Source organism: Ciconia boyciana, chromosome 7, assembly GCF_034638445.1.
Source record: "Ciconia boyciana chromosome 7, ASM3463844v1, whole genome shotgun sequence".
Taxonomy (NCBI): domain Eukaryota; kingdom Metazoa; phylum Chordata; class Aves; order Ciconiiformes; family Ciconiidae; genus Ciconia; species Ciconia boyciana.
The window spans coordinates 11,977,756-12,003,488 of record NC_132940.1 but is presented as its reverse complement, the minus strand read 5'-3'; the positions used below and the strand labels follow the sequence as shown (position 1 = coordinate 12,003,488).

At 51.3% G+C, this 25,733-nt stretch overlaps 3 protein-coding genes across 13 annotated transcripts in view; 2 read left to right on the top strand and 1 right to left on the bottom strand.

Annotated features, from left to right (window-relative positions):
- The window catches only part of RNF220 (ring finger protein 220), a 225,286-nt gene extending 218,381 nt beyond the window's left edge, over positions 1-6,905 (top strand). For all 4 annotated transcript variants that reach the window (XM_072866892.1, XM_072866891.1, XM_072866890.1 and 1 more), the window contains one exon: positions 6,223-6,905. In XM_072866892.1, the coding sequence (XP_072722993.1) occupies positions 6,223-6,294 (72 nt within the window). In that variant the 3' untranslated portion in view covers positions 6,295-6,905. The remainder of the gene's footprint in view (positions 1-6,222) is intronic.
- A 7,817-nt stretch (positions 6,906-14,722) lies between these two features.
- TMEM53 (transmembrane protein 53) lies at positions 14,723-19,722 on the bottom strand. 2 transcript variants are annotated; one of them, XM_072868247.1, is made up of 3 exons: positions 19,633-19,722; positions 18,950-19,062; positions 14,723-16,538 (listed from the first exon to the last, which is right to left on the bottom strand). In XM_072868247.1, the coding sequence occupies exons 1-3, from the start codon at positions 19,685-19,687 to the stop codon at positions 15,876-15,878; spliced, it is 831 nt and encodes a 276-aa protein (XP_072724348.1). In that variant the 5' UTR covers positions 19,688-19,722; the 3' UTR covers positions 14,723-15,875. The 2 variants fall into 2 exon arrangements, with proteins under 2 accessions (XP_072724348.1, XP_072724349.1); XM_072868248.1 differs by having other exon boundaries at positions 14,724-16,538; positions 19,593-19,662.
- Positions 19,723-19,859: 137 nt separating this feature from the next.
- The window catches only part of ARMH1 (armadillo like helical domain containing 1), a 17,148-nt gene continuing 11,274 nt past the window's right edge, over positions 19,860-25,733 (top strand). For 5 of the 7 annotated variants that reach the window (XM_072866652.1, XM_072866647.1, XM_072866651.1 and 2 more), the window contains exons 1-6: positions 19,860-19,989; positions 20,873-20,998; positions 23,261-23,478; positions 23,856-23,924; positions 24,454-24,620; positions 25,457-25,653. In XM_072866652.1, coding sequence (XP_072722753.1) covers positions 20,942-20,998; positions 23,261-23,478; positions 23,856-23,924; positions 24,454-24,620; positions 25,457-25,653 — 708 coding nt within the window. In that variant the 5' untranslated portion in view covers positions 19,860-19,989; positions 20,873-20,941. Of the gene's footprint in view, positions 19,990-20,872; positions 20,999-23,260; positions 23,479-23,855; positions 23,925-24,453; positions 24,621-25,456; positions 25,654-25,733 lie in introns of those variants that run through there. The other 2 variants (XM_072866648.1, XM_072866649.1) reach the window with 2 other exon arrangements.

Below are 25,733 nucleotides of genomic sequence, written 5' to 3'. Positions count from 1 at the left end.
GCAGGTTCTTCAAAGACAGGAGGGGAAATGGTGTTGCAGGAGGGAGCCTTAGCCTGGGCAGCAGGAGGTGGGGTTCATTTCCCTGAACATCGACCGTCTTCACGGCAGGTGTCCATCCTCAGCTGGTTGTTGGACCACAGCCCTGAGTCACTGGGTGATGGGGGATGAATATCCCTCTGGAAGAGGTTTGTCTGTCCCTTCTCTATCCTTCCCCATTAACTGAGAGGGACTCTACAGCTACTAGTGGGTGAGATTCACATTTTCCTTCTCCTGGGAAGAGTGCTCTGACAGTAAAGGTTGGCAATCTGCTGCAGTGCTTTGCTGGGGAGGTTTGGAGCCTCCGTCCTTGGAGGTTTGTGAGAACAGGTTTGATGCATGTCCGTCAGCAGTAATTCAGGTTGAGGAGATCTTGCTGGGGGAATGGATCGGTGAGTTCTTGACATCCCTCTGAGCTGTGGTTCTGTGATCTCCCAAACCCTGATATCCTTCCTTACGAAGTAAATGGAGTTAGCTTTTAAGTCAGATTGTTGTTTGCCAGTGATGGAGCTGTTGGTGGGTGCAGGCATGCAGGGGCTGAAAGAGGGCAGGTTTGATTGAGCAGGTGCAGTTTGCTGAGTTTCCCCTGTCGCCTGTGCAGCCAGATCCAGCATTTCGTATGTGTATTTGCTGACCCCAGGCTTGTACTTGCCGGTCTTGGGCTTATTTGAAAATGACAACTGCAAGAGCAGGAAAAAATCACTTCTAAAAAGCCTTCTTCATCACAGAATATGCTTCCAGGGGATCCATCGATAGATATGTGTGCTCTGCAGTTGACACATTTATATCTTTGGTAGATTACACTACTATGTTCTTAGCCTTGTCGCCTTTTGCTAGGCTGTAATACCGTATATCCCATGCGGGCTGAAGTATTTTTGTAAGAAACAGCAGATAGAGAGCAATCCTTCTGGGTGATTCCTTAGTGCTTCCAGCAACATAGGGACCTCCTGAGTCAGCAGCTGCATGGAGGATGCTGCGCTTGATCCTTCATGATGTTCCTATCTGACATGAGGTTGTCCTAATAAATATGTTAAATTTACTAACATTTCAGTTTTGGCCTCCAACAGCCTGTGGGGGTGAGCTCCACCCTTTGAGGAGGCTCTGTGAAAAAGGTTGCTCTCCTGGTTGTTTTAACCCCATTACCTGACAACTGGAGGTACCCCACAGCGGCAGTGGTGAACGGCTGCTTCTCTGGGAATTAGCATTTGCAGAGGAGAAGCTGCCGCTTCGTGTGCAGGGGTGGGGAGAGGGGGCTGTCACCTTGGTTGAGAATTGGATCTTGGAGTTCGATTCCTCTCCTGGCAGAAGCTGGCTCTTGGTTTGGGTCCCTCCTGTCATTTCTCTGCCTTGGTTTTCCTTCCTATAAAATAGGCAAGCTTTCAGCCCAGGTTTGACGGTAGCACTGTGTAGGCGAAGTTGCTCTGTGTGTGTGTGTCTCTTTATTCTCTGTGCCTGGTAGCATATTCTGCTTGGAAATTGCCCGTTTTCAGACCCACAAGACAGCAGGAAGTGCCTAAATCCTTCCTTTTGAGTTTTCTTGCTTTAGCCAATTTATAGCAGACATCACGCCATTTTTTTTTTTAAGAGGCAACTTTAAGACAAAATACTCCAATCCTTCCTGGCACCATGTGAGCCCTAACGACTTCTCAACATCTCAGCTCTCGTTAATGTATTTTTCAAACTACTACCCCAAGTGATTAGCCTGTATTGTGGATCAATCACTTGCCAAATTTTAATTAAGAAAGGAGGAGAAAAAATAAACTCCATCCTGGTTCCAGCCCCTTTTCTTTGCTTTGTAACAGCCCTGGAGCAAACTTCTTGCAGCAGAGTTTTATAAACCCCTCAAAACTGGGGTTTATAATGGAAAAGCTGAGGTGGCCTTTACTCTAGCACACGCAGCTATAACACATCAAGGCTTTTCCATGAAGCTATGATGAAAGGAGCAGAAGGACCTGGAAAAAAAAGAAAGAAAGAAATGGCCGACAGGTGGGACTTATTATTCCACAGCATTTTTATTTCAAGGGAAAAGTTTAGTAACCCCAGCTGGCAGGTGAGCAGTGGGGGAGCAAACGCTTTTTCATTGTGCCTGTGCCAGCATGTGTGTGTGTACAAGCTTATGTGCCTCTCTACAAGAGAGGAGAGCTTAAATGCTAGTGCCAATAAATGTTGTACACCTACACTGAAAAGTCAGATGTAAGGAACAAGGTTCTAAGCAATTTCAGTCTAAAAAGAAAAAATCAGGACTTAGTTCTGAATTTAACACACATGCTTATGTGTGCAGAGGATGACAGTTTTATTTAAAAAAAAAAAAAAAGAAAAAACAAAAAGGCTTCCCCAAGGGTCCAAAGTCATTATTTTTGTCATTATAACTGTTTAATACCAAGCATAAGTACTAGGGAGACCCAGAGACCTGGGCCCGGCATGCCACGTGCAGTCAGCCTGTGCAGCATTCAGGCCAGACTGCTGAAGGTCTGTAGGATGCCGTTGTTCCCTCCAATGTACCCAGGCTTCAGAGCTCAAGATGAGCCGCCCTTCCCACGTGCAGGTGAAGCAACATCCACCACTGCCCTAAATCAATCTGCGATCATGTAGCTTTTGCAGAAAATGGGTTACGCTACACGTGGTTGGGTTCTGCCTTCTGGCGTGGTTGAAAACTTGGCCCTGGCTGCCCATGTGCAGCTCTCAGCCTTAGGTGGGGAGAGTGGATCCCCCTAAAGCCATCAGCATGTGGTGCAGAAAGCAGATCTCCGGGACAGAGATCCTGGGGTCTGGCAGGATAAATCCACCCATCTTCCCTTTCCCTGTGGTGTGCAGGAATTGCATACCTGACCTTGCTTTGCCACAGAAGAGAGGAGCAAAGCTGCAGTCGGTTTAATCAGGCTTGTTCTGCCATCCTGTGGGCTGACTGAGGAGGACTTGTGCTTATAGCAAGCATCTGCGCAGCCTTTGGAGAGACCTGGGCAGGGTGGCTTTGCAGGAATCTGTCCTTCTGAAATTACCCACATTGAGCTGCCTAGTCGGTGTTAGCAAGTCTTCCCTCACTACGGGTCACACACATCTGCCTGCAGCTGTCTCTCTCAGTCCACCTCCAAATCCCAGAACAGAGCATGAGATGCAAGACAGCAAGATGGCAGCAGCTGAGATTTGCCTTCAGGAAAAATGAACTCAGGGGGTTCAGTGCTCCTCCCCACCCACCTGCAGCCAAACATCTCCAACTTCAGCAGAGCTAAAGGAAAATAACTGCTGAAGTGCTTTTCAGCTTTGCAGAGGAGCACTGAGGCACAGGGGGACATGGGTTTAGGTGGCAGCAAGCGCTTTCCTTCATCCTTCGCCCCAGACTGAAGGCAGGCTGAGGCATTTGATGGGTCAGGAAACCAGTCCTGCAGAAGGTACGTCTCCCTGGTGCATTGTCCAGAGAGGCAGAAGCTCCAGCTACTTGGTTTGCTGCCTCTTGCCAATAAGCTGTGCCTGTCTTGGGAAGGAGAGCGTGGACACAGATGTGTGCAGTAGTCACATCTGGAATGCCTTAAAGTCCCCATGCACACGTACTTCTGCTTGTCAGGGCACACAGGAAAGCTCAAACGGGCAGCTGCCCACTGCTGCCCCTTTGACAACATGCTGTGAATTAATTCCTCAGCACCTCCCTGCCACTTCCCCTGGGACCCTCCAGCTGCAAAGACGATGCCAAGAGGCCAACCAGATGCAACAGGAGCCTCTGAGGACTGAGGAGCTGTATGGCGATGCAGGCCTGAGCAGGGACTCAGTTGAAACAGGCTGGTTCGTGGCATTTGCATCCAGATTAGTGAGCCCCTCCTTGGCAGTGCTGCTATGTAGCCCGGCCCACAATGACTTTAAAGGTGGCAGAAGGGGCAGATGTTTAGATTTTTCACTCCTACCTGTTGTAGCTGCTGCAGGAAGTTTTTACTGGGACATGCAGAGTTAGAGCTTGCCCTTTTCTAATGCTGGAGATCCAAAGCTCTGGTCTTGAGCATAAGCAAAAAAGCATTTTATATAAACAGGCTCTGTTAAAGTCCGGCACAATCAGTCTTCAATTTCATCAGGGTTTTAAGCCTCTCCTTCCAGTTGTGGTTTGTGCTTGCGCTTCCCAGAATCCAGCATGCCAAGTCCACTCTGTGAAGACCATGTGGCTGCCTGATGCATTGCACAGGCACAGTGGGATGGTCCCTGCCCCAAAAAGCTGAGAGTCTAAACAGGCACAGCAGTTCGCGTGGGGGATAAGATAGGTCCCGGGCAGCTAGAAGGACGTGGCCACAGGTAGCAGCACCAGAACGAGATGCACCATCCAGACCACCAGTGGTCTGTCCCACTGCCAGTCTGTGACTCACCCTGAGAGTGATGTCCACGGTGTCTTGGGTGTTCGTTACGTGTTTCATTCAGCTCTAGTTCAACAGAACTTTGTGTGTGGCTGTTTTAGATCTCAGGTGCAAGTGCCTGTGGTTCCTACACACATCAGGGCAGCAGCTCAGCTGCTAGCAGCAAAGGGTATCAAATGGGAGCCTGATTACTCAGAAGTCCAAAGCTCAGGGAACAGCAAATGTGCAAAGTCCGTGTCTGCCAGGAATAATGTGCACTGGGAGCAGGGAGGGGGCTGGTTCAAGGCTGGTCTGCAGGGGCTTTTCGGTAGTACTCAAGACTGCAGAGCAAACATGACTTGCACCTTTTTGGAGCAACATCCCTGTGAATTGCTTGGACCTGTGTAAATTTTCTGTACCTGAGACTCTCTCCTCTAGATTCTCCTTTGTCTGGGGAGCTTCTAGGGGAGAAAGCCCCTGTCCTCTCTGCAGGTGTTGTCACAGAGCAGAAAGGACCTTTTCTAAGGACGCTTGCCTTTTGTAAGCAGCAGTGCCAGCTCCTCTGCTAGGGATGTCCCCAAATGCAGGTAGCAGTACCTAAGCAGTGTGGCAGGTCACGGTCCTGCCCTGCCACTCCGTCCACGTCCTGCAAGCTGCCATGCTCACTGCTGCAGGTACTGAAACAAGCCCTGCTAAGGGGGAGCAGCAGCATCACTGAACCGAATGGCTTCAGTTCTGCCAGCAAGCCTTGTGCGAGCCAGCAGGCTCTCACATGGCATGTTGCATCCCTGTCAGCTCTCTTATCATGCCGAGCGCTGGGCGTTAGCTGCTGGAAGGGCCTGTCTGACAGCAGTGAGCAAAAGTTGGGGTGCTCGGACAGAGCCTGTGCTCAGTTCTGTGCAGCAGGAGGTCGTGTTAAGGCTGCGGTCGGTGTTGAAAGCCAGGGCATCCCAATTTCCTGCACTGCTGCTGTAGACAGGAGGCTGCCTCGCAGCAGAGCCATCTTTCTGTCATTTTTCCCATCAACTGTCTGTCACATCTGCCAATCTAATGATGACCGGCTTAGGTTGACCCCGATTCTGAGGCTTATTAACACCCTCTTGCTGTCAGGCTCGGTGACAGATGGTACATCAGCCCTTGTTTTATTTCATGTAGCGTTCATGTCGGCCACCCATTACCTCTCCCCAGTTCACAGTTTACTGGTTTCAGCTCACCTTGGCAGAACAGACTCATCTCCACAGCATCTCTGTGAGCTGGGGGTTTCCTCCATGGCAGCAGCTCTGGGGCTCTCGCAGGACGGCTGAGGCAGTCCCCCAGCGTGCTGCCCTGAACGGGATGGTCCAGCCCCACCATGAACCTGTTCAGTCATCCCAGCTGAAAACTGCACTTGTTCTGGCCGGGTTGCGTTTCTGCCTGCTCGGTGACCTGAACTGGCTCATCGGGGGCTGCAGGTGAGCAAGGGAAGCAGAAAGGAGCAGATCTGCCTGGCAGCCAGCGACGACAGTGCAGTGGGACGGGGGGCTCAGGCCAATCAGTCTGCAAAGACTGCTCTCCCCGGAGCTGCTGAGTTTGGTGACGCATCTTGGCTCCGGGTTTCAGGCTCCTGCGGACCTCCTGCCTGCCCAGCCGCCTCATGCCGGGGACTGGAGCGGGGCGAGGGTCTTGCAGGGCAGGCAAGGAAGGCGTTGGGGCTCCCCCTTCTCACAGCTTGTGCCTGCTGTTGGGAGGGAATGGCCTTGCCTGGAGGGGAAGCGGGGTGGCCTTGCTCCCCCTGCTCCTGTGCTGCTCCCCCTGAGATCGCAGGCGGAGGGCAGAGCATGCGGATTGTCCTCCTTCGCTCTCTCACGCTGTTCGTCTCGTCTGCCGGTTGCAGGGTGCCAAGAAGCTCTGTCCCCAGTGTAACACCATCACGTCTCCTGGAGACCTTCGGCGTATCTACTTATGAAAGACCCAGCGGGAGGGCGGGACCCAGCTACTCGGCTCAGCTCATCACACCAAGGGGGAGAAGAACGACAGCAACAAAAAAAGACGTTTTAAAATTAAAAAAAAAAAACAAAACAAACCAGAGACTCCAGACATGGACTCAAGGATACAGGAGCAGTGGGGAGCCTCGGCTCCCAGGTCCCGCATGTTGAGACCTCCTTCAGCATCTGCAGCGGGCAAAACCAAACCCTTTGTTGTGAAGCCCCCTTTTTTAAAACCAGTATTCCCATCCACCCGTTCCCTGGAGCTGGCTTTGCATCGCGGATGGCTCGTGAGCCCTCCTTTGGACTGTGTTGTTGACCACTCTACCCCCAGGAGACTGGGGAAGGGACCCTTGACAGAAAGATGTTAAATAACCTGTAACTTGTGTTCTTTGTTCAGTTTTTTTGTTTTGTTTTTATTTGTTTTGGTTTGGTTTTTGGTTTGGTTCTGTTTCGGTTTTTTGTGGTGTTCTAGTGATAAAAAAAGGTTTAAAGAAAAAAAAAAAACACACCCAGGCAGAAATGAAGCACATGTAATATAGATTATATATGTTTACAATGTTGTGTATAAATGGGATAGACTCAAACATTACATACTAATAAGTTTCCCTTTCTTTTTTTTGGGTTGTATTTTTTTTAAAGAAGAAAAAAAAAATGAGCAGAGAACATTAAACCCATATTTTTCTTGGTTCAGCAAAGTTTTGGCATTAAAGTCATTAGTTTAAAAAAAGTATATATATACATATATATAATATAAATGGTTTAATGTTCTGTGGTGTATATTTCCTCATTCAGATATGAAGTTAACAGCTTTTAGTAATGGCTGTAGCATTGCCCATAACTTACAGAACTTATGGGGAGTAGAGGAGGTGGATTTTTGTCATTAGTTGTAGCTAATGGGGCTATTTATAATAGAATCGTTATCCCCGGAAAGACACGGCTTTTAACTCCTCACCGGGGGGCTGGGCAGGGCAGGGCGGGGGGATCTGGCTCAGCCCCCTTTGCCTTTCCCAGCTGGGGAAGGGGCAAACGGTGCGGAGCTGGAGGGAGGCAGCCTGCCAGAGCGCTGCCCTCTTCCCCCGGCCGGGAGCCCCTGCTCGAGGGTCCGGCTGGCCTCCTCCTGCCTCCTCCGAGACCGCAGCCCCTGCCCCTGCCCCTGCCCCTGCCCCTGCCCCTGCCCCTGCCCCTGCCCCTGCCCCTGCCTTGCTTTGCTTTCCTCCCCTCCGGGCAGCGTCTGCAGGCCAAGGACGCCTGAGCTGCTCCCGGTGCCCGCCGCCGAGGCAGGACAGCGGGGAAGCGGGCACGGGGAGGGATGGCAGGGGACGGGGTGGCAGGGGACGGGGTGGCCCTGCTGGCGGCTTGGCCCGGAGGGGCTCGGCCGGTTCCCTCGCGGTGCTGGCTGCAGCGGGTCCCGGTGCTGCCCGGCAGAGACGCGCAAGCCCCGCAGAGCCAGCCCTGCCCCACGCCGGCTTCCCCCGCTCTCCTGGAGCCTGCGTTTTGCAAAAGAGGTTTTGGCACTAGAGCGGAGAGCCAAGCCGGCCCTGTCTCGTCCCCACGGCCACCCCCAGGGCTTGCCCGCAGGCTGCGGCTAGCAGAGCAGAGGAGCCAGGGGTTCCCCGCAGCCCCGGCTTCTGCCACGCAGTCCCTCATGCTCGTCCCTGTCTCCCGTATCCTCAGCCTTAACCAAAGCTGCCATCTGGCCTGTTTTTTTGTTGTTTTTTCTTTTATTTTCAGGACCCAAGAAACAGATACTGATCCATTTCCCAAGGCGAACGCGTGCCCTGTGTGCTGACTTCTTCCAGCCCCACGCCGTGCAGCCCTGTCCCGGCTCCCCAGGCAGTCGTGGGGTGCCAGCTCCCTGAAGCCAGAAGACGGGGAGTCGGGGAAGTTCATCTCCCCCTGCTCCCGCAGGGTCTTTCCAGGCAGATCCCACCTGGCAGCACAACGTGACCGGGGCATTTTAAGACAGTTTGGAAACAGCAGTGGATGAGGGGTTTGCCGCTGGGCTGCCAGGGCCTTTCTGGAGAGGGAAGGGCTGGGGAGGCAGGATGCCTTGGGGTGACGGCCCCATCACCCCTTCTCTGCCCTGAGCTCGATGCTCTTTTGCAGTGAGCAGCTGCTGTCCTCGGCATCTTCTGAGTGATTTCAGAAGGGTCCCACTGCACCCAAAAAAAAAAAAAACCCACCAGATTGAAGGAGCTGTATTTTATAAGCATCTTGGCAAAAGGTGACAATTCCTAATGGAGAGTTTCCCAGGCCTCCAAGCTCACAGCAGCATGGCGGCCTCTGACACGGGAGAGCTGCAGCCTTCCCTGCTCAGGGGCACATCCCTACAGAGTTGGGGACCAGAGGAAGCCGAGGCACCCCGGGAGGGTCCTGCCACCCCGGGAGGGTCCTGCCTCCCCAGGGAGGCTGCGGGCAGGGGAAGGGGCCGCAGCGGTGGGCTGTCACTGCTGGGTAACCCTCTGGCCAGCAGCACTGGAGCAGGGGAAGGGCAGGCACACAGAACTTGGGTCTGGGTTTATAAAGGGGGAAAAATTTGCGGGGGGCATGGCTGGGCTGCAGGTGCCACCCAGCCGGGGCTGCGCTTGCCTGGGTGCTGGCACTGGGACCTCAGAGAGAGATTTGGAGAGGGTGCAGTGGGTGGGTTTGAAACGCAGCCAGGAAGGGGGAGAGGGCAGGACCCCCTGCCCCAGCCCTTCCTTGGAAATAGACCCTGGGAGAGACCCAGGGTTTCTGGCAGGTGTTGTGGACCAGCCGTGTGCTCTATGTACGTATGTGTAAAACCATATGTAACTAGTCATTGGTTCTTTGTTTTGGGGTTGGTTTTTTTTTAATTATTTTTTTAATTGTAAAGCCATCCCCTGTTTTCAAGAGGGGGGCTGCAGGGGGAAGGCTGGGGAGGGAGGCATCCCGGTTTGTAACACACATCTGCCGCTTCCCCTCTTCTGTAATGAGTTTAAATGATTAAAAAAAAAAAAAAAAAATTGAAATATCAGAGTTACCTATCTTTGCCCAAAGAATCCCAGTTGCACAAAGCGATATTCCGGTGTGTCGATGATTGTGTGTCGGTGTATATTATACAAAGAGGTACTTGTCACTCCCGTTTGTAAACTACATTTGACATTAATTAAACGAGTATAAATCTTCTCGGGCGCTTCCCGCCTTTCTGTGTTTCCCTTTTGCAGGCAAGAGGCAGCGGAGGAGACACACACACACACACACACACACCCATTACCCTGGATGTGGGTAATGTCCCAAAGGGGGGCCCATGTCCTAATTGGGGTGCAGGGCAGATGCAGGGACAGATGCAGGGGGATGCTGGGCGGGACCCCCGCCAGCCCCCTCACGGGGGCTGGCGGGGTCCCGCCCAGCATCCCCCTGCAATGATGCATCTCTGCCCCACCGCGGATGGGGTCCCCCAACTTGTGTCCCCCCCCGTGGAGCCAGGAGGGCAGGGCAAAGGGCACACCTCAGGGGACCCCCCCCCTATAATGAAGTCTCATCGGCTGCATTACTTGGGGGCAGGAGGCGCTCAGCCCCAACAGATCTATATGTCCTGCATTAGGGACCACCGCCACGGTATAGGGTTACCCCCGACAGCGAGGACCAGGAGGCTGCTGGGGCAGGGGGGGTGGAGGTCGGGTTCCCCCCAGTGTGGGGCTGGCGCCGACGCTTTTGGTTTACAAACATTTTGCAGACAGGTTGATGGGGTGTTTAACCCCTCTCCAGGGCTGCATCCCCTGGGGATGGGGTGCTGGGGGGGGTGTCCCTGGGCTGATGTGGGGGGCAGCAGGGATGTCAGGGAGCTCCTTCCATCCGCGGTGGCAAGGATGGGGAAAGGGGTGGATTTGGCCGCTTTTTTTGGCTGGCAGAGAGCAGCAAGGCATCTCATCTGCTCTCCAGTACGCTTTCATCCCAGAGGAGGCCTGAGGCCAGGGTGAGGGGCAGGAACCCTGCCTCCCTCCCCCTCCACCCGCCCTGCAGCAGGCTGCTAATATTTTATTTAAAATATCTTTAGGAAGCGGAGGGCCGTGATGTATCAGATGTATTGAGAAAATGCTAATGTGTAATAGCGTGTGTCAGGGGCCTCGTTCATCACCCTGCGCCGCCTTCTGGGGGATCCATATCTAATTAACAGTAATGAATGAGGGAGCCCACCTAATGACAGCCCGCCAGTTTGTTATGGAAATGAGGCAATCCCATTAGGCAAAACACTTAATTAAACAAACTGCTCGGAGTGGAGGCCGGAGCAGGATGGGCATAGGCTTTCTGGGGGGCTGGGGGGCCCTGGTAGCCGGCCCCCCACATGCCAGGTGGGGGGCACAGAGGCTGCTGCGGCCCCATAGAGCCGGGTGCCCACGGTCAACCCCAGCAGCCGCGGGCTGGGGGAGCCGAGAGGGACCCACTGGGGGGGTCTGGGTCCCGGGGAGGGGGCAGCGGGGCCATTCGCATCCCTCTCTCGTCTCGCCAGCACGTCGATGGGTGCAGAGGTGGCAGAGGCCAAACACAGATTTCCAATCAAACGTGTGTACTTGGCTCCTGCTCTATTGACACTGAAGCAAGAAGGGCTCAAGGTTAATTCCTTATCAATACCTTATTGTCAGCTCATTCATCACCCGGGGAGGGCAGGGGCTGCCCAAGCTCTCCCTGCCCCAGCCCCCATGGGTTTGGGAGGGTGACCGAAGGATGCCGTGCACCCCTCTGCCCACCTCAGCCCTGCCCGGGTGGCTCGTCTCTGGCTGGCGGTGCTGGGGTGGGTATGCAGCCACATGAGGATGCGGAGATGAGGGGATGGGGGCTCAAGTTCAAAGGGAAGAGGATGGGGGGGATACCGGGCCAGACAGAGCGAGCAGCTGCCCTGTGAGCCCCTGCCTCCCTTGCCCATGCCCCAGGCTAGGTGCAGGACCTGTGCGTAGGGTGTGCTGGGGGTGGGTTGGGGGGTTCAGAGAGTGGCTGTGGCCCCCAGTTGTGCTATCCTGTTTCCTAACTGCCCCTCAAGCCCCCAGCCCCATGTGTCAGGGGGGTCCTGCCAGACTTTCCAGAGGGTAGGAAAGCAGGTTGGGCGGGGCTACAGGGACCCCAAGGGAGCTCCACAGTCCCAATTCACCAGGGTTTTCAGGAGGGCCTGGCACCAAGCCCCAAGAAGTTGGACTGTGGTCTAACTACCATACTGCACGGATTCACTTAAAAAATAGACAGCCCTCTCTGCGTGACGGAGGGAAGCGGTGCGACCTGGCCTGCCAACGCGGGATGGGCGGTAAAGCTATTCCTGCCGTTAGACTTTCAGTTTTAGTGTTCAGTTAAAGCTGAGAAATAGGCTCTAGTAGGACTTCCAGGGGATTGCAGCTCTAGGGCTAAATGCTGCTCCATATTAACTCACGCTCTCTACTTCTTGCCACTGGAGTTTTTTCTTGCTGGTCTTCTTCCTTGCCTCGAGAGGGGACTTTTTGCAGGAGATGCTCTTGGGCACGGGGCTGAGGCGCACTGTTGGGGTCTTCTCCAGCATCTGCTCTGCTGGTTCTCCTAAACCAGGACTCTCTCCACGCAGGAAAGAGAGGACCTGCTGCCACCTCGTGGAGCGCTGCTCCCTCCCGGGCCGGAGCATCCCACGCCCTCAGGGAGGTTGGGACAGCCGCCCCGGGCCAGCTCCCTCCTCCATCACCTCCATGGGGCGGTGGAGACCAGCCTCACGCCTCCCCGCTCCTCTTTCCAGGAAGCAGAACACGGGGTTGGGTTGCTCGTTGCCATTTCCAGCCGCCCATGCTTGCTTTTCCACCGGTGGCACGGCTTCACACGTAAGCCTGCACCTTCCCCACGTGTACAAAGACGGGGCATCACCCCATACACAATTTGCCACCCCAGCGCACAAAAGGCAACAGCAGAGTTTTAAAACACCTTTATTAGGTGTAGACACAGGTCAGTCTTTGCCCAAGGGCTTGGTTTGAATTACCGGCGCTGCAAGATGCTCCCCCCCTGCTCCAAAACGCGGCCCCTGGCTGGGCTGGCTCATGCCCCTGCTCTGCCCGGGTCTCGCCCAGCGCCGCAGAGGCACTCCGGCTGCACGGGCACCCTCCCACCACCTGTCAGCAGCAGCTAAGCACCCTCCAGCCCAGGCACACGACCACCCTGACCACTAAGTAAGTGGCTTTTTTTCTTTTTTAAAACCTTCCTGTAACATCACTGCTGCCTGGGGAGAGAAGGCAGCACCGGGGAGCAAGCTGGCAGCCACCTCCCTCACAGGAAACACTCACAAACGGCTTTTGTTGCTGAGGAAAGGTTAATTTGCGCTCTTGCAAAATGAACCTATCTATCTGGGAAACGCGAAATGGCAGCAGCTGGCCCCTGGGCATCCTCCTCTCCCACCACCACTGGTGTTTCGCCCACGCTGCTCCACCGTCTGCGCACGAGGTCTGGACTGTAGGAAAACGAGCTCTGGGCTCCCCAGGCAGAGATTGCCGGTGCCATGTCCCGCTCCCTACCCCCGAGGACGCTGCGTTCTTCCTCCCAAAGAGCAGATCTGCAATACCCCTCCCATAGCTCATCTCAGAGATTTACTTGGCTATGCCAAGATCTCCCAACCTTTGGCTTTCAGTGTTCAGGCTGAAGCTCTTTAGAAACACAGGCTGCACCAAACTGTGACAGTTTAGCAAGGATTAAGGGTTTGAGGGTGGGTTTTTTTAATCCAGTAGTGCTTGGATCAGTTCTTGGCCATGTGCCTTCAGGCTCCAAGTTATTAACCTTCTGTTTCAAATAACAAGCAACAGAAATAAAGAGGGCAGAAGGGGGGGGAGTGGTGAGCATACATGCTGTATGGGAAAGAAGAGGGCAACATACCACACAATACATTTAACGCATTGCTCATCATCATCAAAACTTGCTGGGACATGGAAAATGAAACCCACCTGGAAGACTGGTGCTGATGACTTCCTCTGTAAATCACTGGCTTGCTCGAGATCCCCTCTGCTCTTAAGAGAGGTGTGTACACAAATTAGCCCTGAATTTCAAGTCAGTTTTGCAGCAGTGGAAATGCCTGTGAGATGGTTCCTGCTTGCGTAGCACAGGGCACCTCTGATTGCGGAGCTCCAGCAGGCAGCACCCGCTCCCTGCCTGCTGCCCTGGAAAGCGGGGAGGTAGAGCAGAGCTGGACTGAGCTGAGGGAGCAGCAATCCCGTGGGGGGGGGTGACGGTGGGCTGGAAGGTGTATCTGACACGCGTGGGGCTCTTCCCAGAGGGAGCTTCACCGTCCCATTGCACAGGGACAGAGGGTTTAGCTCCAGCTCCTGCCAGCCACACTCCGCAACAGCCCGAGTCCTTAAATAGAAGTTCAACGCCCACAGCAATAAACAGGAACAGCAGATTCCCAGCCCAGCACAACTGTATTAATTCAGAGGCGTATATTATGGAGTGTTTAACTGTTCTGTAAATACTGAACCCATAGAAACCAGCATGAGGGCAAGTGCTAGTTAAATAACCTTTATCACCTCTGCTCCCTAAGAGTTTTCACAGTTCCACAAACAGGCTGGATGCTCAGGAGACGCAGCCCAGCTCTCCAGGAAGGCAGGCAAACAGATCACAGCTCAGCAGTTACGACACTGACAGCACAAACCAGGGGCCTGCTTGAAAAAGCTGGATATCTGATGTGCTTTCTGGGGATAGGGGACCATGCCTGGATTTTACAGGTCCAAACCCTAGGAACAAGAATTTCTTCATGAAAAGCGGCAGGCTGGAGGCTATCTTACTGCAGGGTAGCCCTCACAGCTCATCTTCACAGTGGAAGCTGAAACTGGGATCACACCTACAAAAGACTGGACCCTGAGCAACAAGGGCTCCTGTGCCTGGAGCCAGTTTTCACTTTTAAAAAATTGAAGACGAACCAGGCCATCAGCCCCTTTTCAGTTAATTCTCGCCCGTCCTATACACCCCAGTCCACCCTTTAAAACCACACCCAAATAAGCGTTGCCACACTGGCCCACTAGAAACAGTTGTTCTGGCCACTGACCACAACTCACCCTGTGCTTCCACTTCTGTGAGGTGTTATGGTTCTCGTTTCAAACTTCCAAATTATTTTAGTGCTTCCCAAGAGACCTCCCTCTCTGCGTTTCCATTCAGAACAGCAAGTGCTTTGCAATTGTGGATGACAGCACCCCAAACGTGGGCGAGACAAGCACAGCAGCCCACAGGCAGCAAACATCTGTAAAAATCCTCATGCTTTTTATGTTCCTACCTCTTGAGGGCAGCCCCTTGTTCAAACAGGCCCATAGCCCTCCAGAGCCTGTTCCCAGCAACCTTTGACTAGGAATTTGGTCAGCTAATCCTGTCCACCACATTATTAATTAGCTTGCAGTGCTGTGACATGGCATAAACATGTTATTAGCAGGCTCTCCCCTGTCTTTATCCATGCTTCTCCCCAAAATAAACAACAAAACAGAACCCAAACATGGCTGAAGTGCAGTGCAATGAGCTACTTTTTCACTAGGTGGAAGGAATTAATTTATTGTATTACTAGTGCACGCTGCATGGACAGCAAAGACTGATCATCTGAAGAGAACATTATGGGGAAAAACATTGAATTTCATGGTCATTTGTGGGCTGGAAGCGATTTAAGAAACACCCAGTATCAATCATAGCTCCAAGAGACAGTTTCATTTTTCTCTGCAGTTCCACCTTTCTATTTCTGAGGTCTTTTGGGTTACAGCTGTGCCAGTTTCCCTGCATTTCCAGATGTACAATATAGGCTGCTCAAAGACACACAGTAATAAATGAGCAGTTCTCCAAGAAAGCAAAACCACTCGGGAGAACACACAAAACACTGGAAGGAAGAGAAACAAAACACAAGACACGTTCAAAAAGGTTAACTTAAATCTTTTGGTTGAAGAACACAAAAGCTATCACAAACATTTGAGCTCCCACCAAGGCTCAGACCTTTGACTGCTCCATCCATCTCAGCTATTTAAAGGAACCAGATGCCAGTCTGGTCATACTGCCCTGCACAAGCCTTTTTCAGGTCTTACACTTGGCTTCTGGGCCTGATCTCCAGCAGGGAGTATAACAAGAGCTGGGATGCACTGAGAGAAGAGAGAAGTCCTGCAGAGCTGCTTCTGTTTGCTCACTGCAAGACAAAAGAAATGGCAGAGAGGAAAAAAACAAGAAAGATATTGAAGAGCTGTATTGTAAAATCAGTACGAAGCAACAGAACATGCACATTGGACATCAGGGACAAGGAAACAACATGGAAAGCAGAGAACACCATGAGACAGGAAGAAACAAATAACACTCCATGTGAAATTCTGGTCTGTGACACCTTGGTAAAGCGCATCAACTTCAACCATGCTAGGATTTCACCTTCAGTACTTTAAATTAATCCATATCTACTTTCTGCTATAACATGGCTGGCCCAAAGGCCAGCCTGGAGGCTTTCAGACTCATAGATGGTGGGAGGGGGGAAAAAAAAGCTAAGAAGTCTCTACTTTCCTCCCTTCAAAGACACAAAGGCAAAAGGGGTGACATTTCCCATACAAGCTGAGCAAAGCAGAGGCAAACATTGGAGGTCATTACACCACTAATGAGGTGAGCCCCCGACACAGTCAGACAGGAAAGTCATACAGAGGTTGCTGTAATAGGTGGGATACACCCGCATATGGCTGACGTGAGCCGAATCCGAAAAGTCTACAGCTTTCACGGAGACACTGAGCTGCTGCCGGGCATCAGCCATGTGCTTAACTTCACTGGCCTCGATGATGGCGTCAGCTTGGGAATAGAGGTAAAGCTCAGGCCACCGTGAGGGCGCTTTCAGCAGGGCATCGTAATGGTTCTCGTGGACAAAGCGGGTCAATGGGTACAGCAAGATCCGCAGCACAACAGCTGTAGTAGCAAAAGCAAATAGGAGGAAATACTTGAGCAGCACATTCGTGGATACCAAGACAGTTGCCAAGGCACGAAGGCCTCCTCTCAAGTTTCTTCTGCCAGGGGCACTGTCAAAAATGGTGCCAGCTACTTTGAGGTTCTTAAATGGCTTGTGAGTGTAGAGTGCCTCAATGATGTAACGGTACAGCATGACACCACCATTGCTAAAAACATGAAAAAGAACTGGTCTGTTTTCAATGCTGTAGTCAAAGAGCAGCTCCAGGAGTTGCGTGGCTGGGGTCTGGAGGGATCTGATGCCAAAGGTCTCAGAGAAGAATATCATTCTCCATGGAGCCGTGTAGCGGATGACGGTGCACCCCTAAGAAGAACAGAAAGAGATCCCACACACATTTAGGCTGTGCTGTAAATTACATGGAGTAGGCAAGCATCAGTACGTGAAAATTTGGGACAGGTTTCCAACAGAAGCCACAGGGCCAGAAGAAAGTCTTTAGCATCAGTAGCAAGGCACCAATATGAATAGGATTATATTAATCATAATAGCACACAATATTATGAAAAGGTTTCTGCAGTAGCAGAGGCCTGGATTTGATGGTGTTTGAGATCCTTTCAAATCTTGTGCTAACTGGCACAGCCCCTGGGGGCATTGCCACCCAAGCTTTTATGAGTGTTAAGTCTTCACCCAGGAAAAGAAAACCATCTCCCTGATTCACAAACCTTCAGTATCAGCCATTATGGTAAGAAGGGCCTGCTCTGGTACACATCTAGTTCATGACACTGAAACAAACATAAGAATGAGAAGGAACGTCTTCCTGTCCTTGGGCAGTACTTGTTTGCAGCTGTCTCTAAGACTCACCCACAATCAACACTGACGTGATTTTCATAAGCCTTTCTGAAACGCTCCAGCCGTGCAAATGAAGAGCACTGGTTCGGAGATTCAGAATGCCAGAGCAATTGCCTTTACAGGTAAGGCCTTACATTTAGGTGTAGATTGGTGTCGTGGTTTAAACCCAGTCAGCAACTAAGCACCACACAGCCAGTCGCTCACCCTCCCCCCAGTGGGATGGGGGAGAGAATCAGGAAAAAAAGAAAGTAAAACCCATGGGTTGAGATAAAGACAGTTTAATAGAACAGCAGAGGAGGAAATAATAACAATAATAATAATAATAATAATAATAGTAGAATGTACAAAACAAGTGACGCACAATGCAACTGCTCACCACCCACTGACCGATGCCCAGCCCATCCCCAAGCAGCAATCGCTCCTCCTCGGCCATCTCCCCCCAGTTTATATAGTGAGCATGACATCATATGGTATGAAATGTCCCTTTGGGCAGTTTGGGTCAGCTGTCCTGGCTGTGCCCCCTTCCCAGCTTCTTGTGCACCTGGCAGAGCATGGGAAGCTGAAAAGTCCTTGACTTAATGTAAGCACTGCTTAGCAGCAACTAAAACATCAGTGTGTTATCAACATTATTCTCATACTAAATCCAAAACACAGCACTATACCAGCTACTGGGAAGAAACTTAACTCTATCCCATCTGAAACCAGGACAATTGGGAAATAGGATCTTGGAGGAGTTTCTAAATAGAGCAGATGGAACTACATTTATAAATGCTTTAGATCTTTTCTATCACCTAAACTCATTGACATTTACACACTGACAAACACAAGGCAAAGCCACCAAGACAGCCCTCCCCCCCAGCACTCCCTAAACAGTGAACAAGGAAGAAGAGGATATCAAGTTCTTAAATCAAAGTCCTCTACACCGTCCTGCTGTGGTTGCAGCCACTTCCTCATTAGGGAGCTAAGAAAACCCTTTCTCTCCTTTCCCAATCCTATCATCTTTCTGATAGAAAAATATTTTCAAAAAAGTTGGCATCCTGCCATGTAATGTGCTCCTCATCTGCTCAGCAGCGTCTCTTAGTCGCAACAGTCACTTAATTCTTCACTAGAACAAGCCAATTAATTACTCTTGCACTGGATTACACATTAACAATAGACTTGTTAATGTACAAACTTTGCCACCTATAGCTGAAACAGATTTGGATAAATACAAGATCCTTGTATGCTGTCAAAAAAAAAAAAAAAATTCTAATGTTTCACTGGGTCCCCATACTACAAGCTGGGGTCATTCCAGTAAAATACAGTATTAGAAAGGAAAATATCATAACTTAGGGAACTAGCAATTGGACAGACCTCTCTAGTTGAAACACAATGAGTTCCTAGTGAGCAGGTATGACTGTCATAGGATGCCAGCTTCACAGACAGGATAAAATGAATTTGGATTACAACGTTTAGATTATCTTCAGAGGAAGGAAAAGCCAAAGGAACGAAGGATGCTGACATGCTCTGTCAGTCCTCAGCCTGGCCTCACCAAGTCTGTGCTGTGGCCTGTTAGCAAGCAGTAAATGCATAATCTTTCCCCACACATTCACCTGTTTGGAAAGCTAACACAGTTCATGTCATTCCTGAATAATCTCACAACTTTGAAAGCCTTAAAGTACTCCAGTGATTCACACAACAGCAGAAAGTTTCTCCAAGGAAGTATTTTTATCTCAGCTACACGCACAAAGATGACATCAGCAACTGTTAGATAACGCTGCCTGGGCTCCGAGAGACAAGGAGCTTTCAATGACAAGAGAACTCACCACCGACTCCCAATGACTCTTCAGACAGAGAGGCTTTAGAGCGATTTTACCAACACACAGAAAAGAGGCAGTTTCTCAGAGAGCTGTATGACAATGTCACAAAAATATAAATAAGCTACTCACCTTCTGACTGTAGATTGCACTGTATTTGGCCAGGTATTTGTCCTGGCAGCCTGCCCAACCTAGAAGGATCACCACAGGCTGACCATCTGCATGCTCTCTCTCTGTACTGCTCTCTGAAACAAATCACAAGATTTAAAATAATTGTCCTCCAGTCTACCAGAATCAGAACTTACGGCAAGTTAATAAAGTTTAAAGGTAACGGTGACACAGGTATTAGCTTAATTTCTCAGTCAGTTAGGAATACTGCCTCATCCCAGTTTCACTATGTGGGCGTGCTCAGCAGGACAGCACAGTTTCAATCCCTGCAGCTTCCCAAAGCTCTCCACTGATGGAAAGCCAGCAGTGTGCAGATCGCTGCGGGGGGCAGACACCCCCTCCTCACGCCTCCCGGCAGCTGGGGAGGCATCAGAGACTGCTGCCCGCTTCCAGGGGGGAAAGGGAAGCGTCCTGCCCTGCCCTCCAGGAACTACCAGACACCTGGTACGGCACAAGTGTCTCCGCGGCTCCCTCCCCTGACGGGTCCCCCAGGCCCGGTCCCGCCCCACCCTCACCCTCAGGGGTCCCCCAGGCCCGGTCCCCCCCCTCCACCCCCAGGGGTCCCCCAGTCCCTCCTGTCACTGGGGTCCCCCGGGCCCGCCCCCACCCTTCACGCTCGGGGCCCCCAGGCCCGCTCGCCCCCGCACCGCGGGCCTCCCCCGGCGCCAGCTCCACCGCCGCCTCCAGCCCGCGGGCCCCCATCGCCGCGCACTCCCGCTTCACACCCCACCGGCGCTTCCGCTCTCCCCACCGGAAGCTCCGCCCCCACCCCTCCCGCAGCCAATGGGAAGGACGCCGACCCACCCCGCCTCACTCTCCGTCCCCTCCCCTCCCCGCCTCCCACTTCCTTAGCAACGCGCCCTTAGCACCCGGCCCGGGCTGGGCGCCTCGCCCATTGGTGGCAGAAACTGGCCCACCCATTGGGCCGGGGAGGGGAAAGACGGGCCGCGATTGGTTCGGTGCGGTGTCAGTTATTCTGCGGGGTATCCGCCCCCTCGGGGAAGGTGAGAGGGAGTGAGGGGCTGAGGCGGGCGCTGCGGTTGGCGGGGTTGTAGGGCCTGGGGGGCTTCGGGATGAGGGGAATTGTAGGGCCTGGGGTGGGGGTCGCAGTCAGGGGGCTGGGGGATAGGGTGGGCGTGGGGGCTGAGGGGGTTGTTGATCCTGAGCTGGGCGTTTGGGTCGGGGGTGGACATGGGGGCTGCGGTGGGCACTGGGGTCAGGGAACGTGTGAGGGACTGTAGGGCCTGGGGGGGGGGGAGCACGGGGCCTGTGTTTGGGCTGGATCAGGCCTGGTGGGATGGTTTGGGCTTGGGGCAGGGATTGTGGAGGCTGCAGTGGATTAAGGGGGGCAGGGGCTGGGATGGATGTAGGGGTCAGTGCAGGGCCTGGCTGGGGTGAGGGGAGTGCAGGGGCTAGGTTTGGGGTTGTGGCTGGGAGGCAGGACACGTAGGTGAGAGAGCAGCCAGTGGGATTGTGGGTTGATAGGAGCTGGGTAGAAGGCATTGGGGTACACTGAGGAAGGTGCATTGTGTGTGAGAAGGGTTGTGGGGGACTTGAGGTATGCTAGGAGAGGGTGAAACCTGCTAGGAAAACAAGCTCTAAGTTTTGCTTGAGGCTGGGCACAACCTTGATGTTGCAAGATGCAAAGGTAACGCTAAGTCACCGTCACTCTGTCCTTCCGTGAGTCCAAGGCTATCAGTCCCTGGCACCTCACACTCCGACTGAGGCTGATGCAGCACCAGTCTGCCTTTTGATCTCAATCTGATGATTTAGCAGCACTCTGGATGTAAAGAACTGCTGAATTGCCAGAGCCAGTTCCTAAATCACTTATGTTTTTCTTGGCAGGGAAAAAGCACTGCCCTGACCCAGTCTTGTTTTGATTATTAGGTCCAATGGACTGGGGTGGCAGCCCAGCACTGTTGAGAGCAGAGTTTGAAGCCAACAAACAGGAGTTACATGCTGATGCTAGCACTGACAAACGACTCGGGCAAGTCATTTAACTTCCCTGTGTCTGTATGTTCCCATATGTAAAATGGTCATAATAAAAATATTCATGTACATTTTCAGGGTACTTTGCAATGCTGGCTGAAAGACTACTATGTCAGCAGATGCTGTTATTATAGCAGCCAGGAACAGATACCACTGTATCCTCAGAAGCCTCATGTGATCATTGTTTCAAACTCTTCTTTTTTTTGCCATTGATTCATAGGCAAGCCCTTTGTATCACTAAAATCCTCACGTCCAGAGGCTGGTGCTGGTATTTCTGAATAGTGGGGGGTTACTGCAGCTTTATAATAAAAATAGGATAGCATTACACCACCAGTGTCTTAAACATAAATATGGAAACGTTAATTTAGAATCAATTTTGGGATGTTTCAGACTGTAAAGTTCTTTTAACTAGATCTCTGTTGAGGACAGAGGAGCACTTTATGGGACTGTAAATTTCATGCAAACAGTCTCTGTGAAATACAGATTCCCCCTACACACTAGCTGTTCTCTCAATATCAATCATATGCCTTGCAAGTAATGTTTCACAAATATTCTGTAAATCACAGGAAAATGCTCGCAATAATGTGAAATATGACTTTCACTTGACTGTTTCACCAGAGGCCCCTAACAGGCCATTCTCCTGTCAGCACTAACATTTGTTATGGCTAATAACATTTTCAATCACAACTATTTTGGGAAAATGGATTTATTTTAAACCTGCTTCCCCGCAAAGGAGATCCTGAAAACGCCCTGCCAAGGACACAGACTCCTTACAGAGCACAGACCGTTAATTCCCCAATGAAATTTCATCTCATCTTAATTCTCAAACGTTGTTTCTTAGCCAGATTTTTGAAGACTTTGTTTGTTTTCAGGCACTGAGGTACACGTTCACCTCTTGGTCACTGTTTTCAGTCTGGTTCAGATAATAGCAATAGAAAGTTACTTTTGAGCAGGTATCTTGGGGATATTCTGGAACTGAATTGGAATTTTGCTCCAGATTCTAGGAGAAAAGGCTTAAGAACTTTGTAGACGGGAAATTGGTAATCTTGGCGACTTCTATTACATTGAAAGAAACTTCTTATTCTGAAACCCAAAGATTTTGTGTCATTTTAACTTTTTTCTCTTAAACCACACTTTAAATAAAACCTAAAATGGGGCTTTTCTTATGTAGGTAGTCCAAGAACTGTGTTAGACAAGGCGTGAATTCCTTTCTTATCCTCAGGCATGTTGATAGAGCTTGGCGGAGGACAACACACCTGTGTTAATGCAGCTGTCTGTGACCTTGTCCCTCTTTCTGCCTCTGTGTATGTACACAGATACTGATGTTTAGCTGTGAGGCTCCTTGAGATTGGTCAGTGTCTTAAAGCCAAACGCATACACGTCAGTGGAATTCTCACCTACTTGAATGACTGGAGAGCTTAATCCTCTGACATTTCATCCCCCTACTAAATGCACCTTCACATTTGTGAAGCTGGAATAGGGGATATCATACTGAGCCAAAAGCATGCCAAAGAAATTTGGCAAAATATGGATTGCTTTATTTAACACCTGTGAGGAGGGGTGGAAGGAAGTGCAAGCAAGGGATGTTTCTGGAGCTTGTCTTCTTGCCTACAGTTCCCATCATTTCAGGTTTTCTTAGATTGTTTAAAAACATGCCATAGAAACTAGGTAAGAAAAAACCAGCAAATGCCTGTCATGCCAAAAGGTCTCAAAGTGCTCTCCCAGTGGCAAGGCCAAGCACATCTTCCTGGAGTGGATGTGGGCCCAGTCCAAATGACTGTCGGTCCATCACGTGAGCGAGGGCGTGCTGTGCTGCTGTGCTAACAGGCACTTATAGCCCCCTTGACCCTGTCACTCCCCATAAATCCATACCTATCTGTGCTCTCATTTCACCCTATTTATTCTCTGGCAGGTCAGATATGAGATGCAGTGTTCATATCATGAAGCTAGCGAGAAACCGAGGCTGGGGGAATGGGTAACATCAAAATGACTTTATTAACAGAGCAGAGAAGAGAGCTCCTGTGGTGAAGCTACCTGCCCTGGAAAATAATCTCAAGTCTGTCGCAGATTCATTGTGCAGCTTCAGACATACCAGGAACTCTCCTTTTGCCTCAGTTTTCCTATCTATGAAATTAGTATAAAGGAAAATGAGATTAAATTAATGGCTAGTACGTACTTCAATATTATTTGCCAGAGATTTTAAATGTGAGTCTGGTAGTAATTCCTTAGTACAGCCTTTTTCTATCTTCAAAGCCCTTTTTTAACTTCTTTCTCACTTTTCTCTAGGCAGAAGAGATCATGACTTCTGTCAAAGAGCAGGAAGCCATCAGGAAGCTCATGGTTTTCTTGCAGGAATGGGATAGTGCCCACAAAGCTGCTCGAAGCCACATCCTGGACAACTTCATTAAAAGCAATGACGGCAAGACAGAACCAGAGCTGGAGCTGGAGTTCTCCCAGGGAGCCAGCTTGTTTCTGGCTCGCCTAACAGCATGGCTCAGGATGACGTATCTCTTTCCTTGGACAGCTGGAGGTGGCGCGTGGTAGTGGGATGGAGAGGAAGGGAAAGTTCTTTACTGAAAATTTGCTTAAAGAATAAGCTTCTGTATGGAGACATCCATATCCAGCCATGGTCTGCAGGGTTAAAAAAACCCTGGCTATCTAAAGATGGAACTGAAGGGAAAGTCATGTAACCTGTCTCTCAGGGACCTAGAATTAGTGGGTTTTCTCATATTGGGATGAGCGTGCTGCCTCTGCACGCCTGTGAGAGGAAGGTCCATGCTCTCTCACAGAGAGAGTACCCAGTTCAGACCTCCGCATTGCCAAAGGCTGTCTGAGGGACACCACGATGATCTGTAAATCTCTCCTTAGCCTTGTCAAACAGCTACATGTACAGCACATGCCTCAACAAGCTGCTCAAGTCCATTGGCATCTTCTTATCTGCTGCAAGTGGGTGAGTATAGAATGTCACTGTGTGCGAGGTGCCATGGGGAAGGCACACAAGGGTGAGGTGGGGAGTAGATAAAAAAAATAACAAGTCCTTGGCGGTCTTTCGGGAGGGCTGTGTAAGCACTTCAGGGAAGGCAGGCCCCAGTGAGGCTTGTGGTAGGAATTTCAAATGCTCTCAAAACCAAATCCACTGCTTGCCCGTGTCTCCAGAGCCACTGGGTCACTGACATGATGTGGAAGGAGTGTGGTGAGAGTCTGAGTGAGGAGACGGGGCTTTCTGTGCCTGTGGTTCAATATCTAGAATGAGCACAGCGTAAAATGGGAGCTGGTGACCTGCTGGCAGCAAAGCGTGCTGCTGGCAGGCATCTGCCTCTGCGGTCCAGCCTGAGCCTCCTTGTGTTCACCACCCGGGCACTGGGCACCCGCTGCAGTGAGGCAGGAGGTGATGGTTCCCAGGAGCACGGCATGCTGAGAGAGGAAGATGAGCTCCAAGGCAGGTGACACTTTTGGCTTTGTTTCCCCTATCCTTGCAGACGCAGATACCTTATTGAATTTCTGGAGGTCGGAGGTGTCTTGATTCTCCTGGAAATACTAGGGCTGAACCACCTGAAAGAAGAGGACAAAAGGGAGTCTGTAAAGCTGCTGCAGCTCATCGCAGACACTGGCAGGAAGTATAAGGAACTCATTTGTGAAAGCTACGGTAGGCGGCGTGTCCATCCATGCTTTTTTCCTAATTCAGGCGAGAATGTTCTCCCTGACCTCTGGCCCCAGGGCTGCTCGCAGCGCTGAGCCACTCCCTTCCCTCCACCTGCTGGATAGCAGATTGCTGCAGCGTTTCTCTGGCTGAAGGAGTTCAGAGTCTCAGCTATTGTTGAGCGGTTGCATTTCATCCCCTCTCTCAGTTTCTAATGAGCTCACTTTCTTTACAGCCATTTCTTTTGATGCGATATTGCTGTCCTGCTGGTTGCAACTGCTCCAGTTAAACCACAAAACAGTTTCCATTCTTACCTGCAGTATTCACCTACTGCAAACTTTCCCAGACTTCTCCTCTGGGGGTGGGAGGGTTTTGTGGCTTGTATCTTTTGAAAGAGCATTACAACATTTTTTTTCCTGTTTTTTTCTCCTGGGCAGTGGAAGCCAAATCCCATTAGTTGTTCTGTAGTTCGGATTACGCTGTCGGAGGCTATGGGGTGATACCTGCCATCACAGTTTCCTCCAAGGGAGATGAAGCAGCAGGATGAGCAGAGGGATCCTTAGCAGCACTGTTGGCATTCCAGTGCCAGATTCTCTGCTTGTGTAAACGCCTGCAGAAGGGCCTTGGCCACCTACTCCAGCTGAGAATTTTGCTGACTGGTTTCCCAGTTGGTGGTGTGGCTCCTGACAAGGACAATGAACTTTTTGCCTGACTTCTGTTCTTTGAGCTGTGCTTCAAGTGGGACGTGGTGCTGGGTTCTCTTGGGGTGTCAGTGAAAGAGCTGAGGTGGGTGACCTACAGACTCACCAGACACACGGCTTGGCATCTCTTTCTCTGCACAGGCGTGCGATCCCTCGCCGAGTTCTTGGCCACTTCCAACTCAGCAGATGCTCAAGAAGACGTGCAGATTCTGATGGACTCTTTGGGCCGTGGCAACCCCAAGTACCAGAACCAACTCTACAAAGGCCTCATTGCTGTGCTGCCGTGCGCCTCCCCCCGAGCACAGCAGCTGGCTCTGCAGACGCTCAGGGTCATGCAGGTGGGTAGTGGGCCTGGCTGGGGGTAAAGGGCAGCATTAGCTCCCATGTCTGTCCTTCGTGCCCTGGCAGGAGCTGGGCC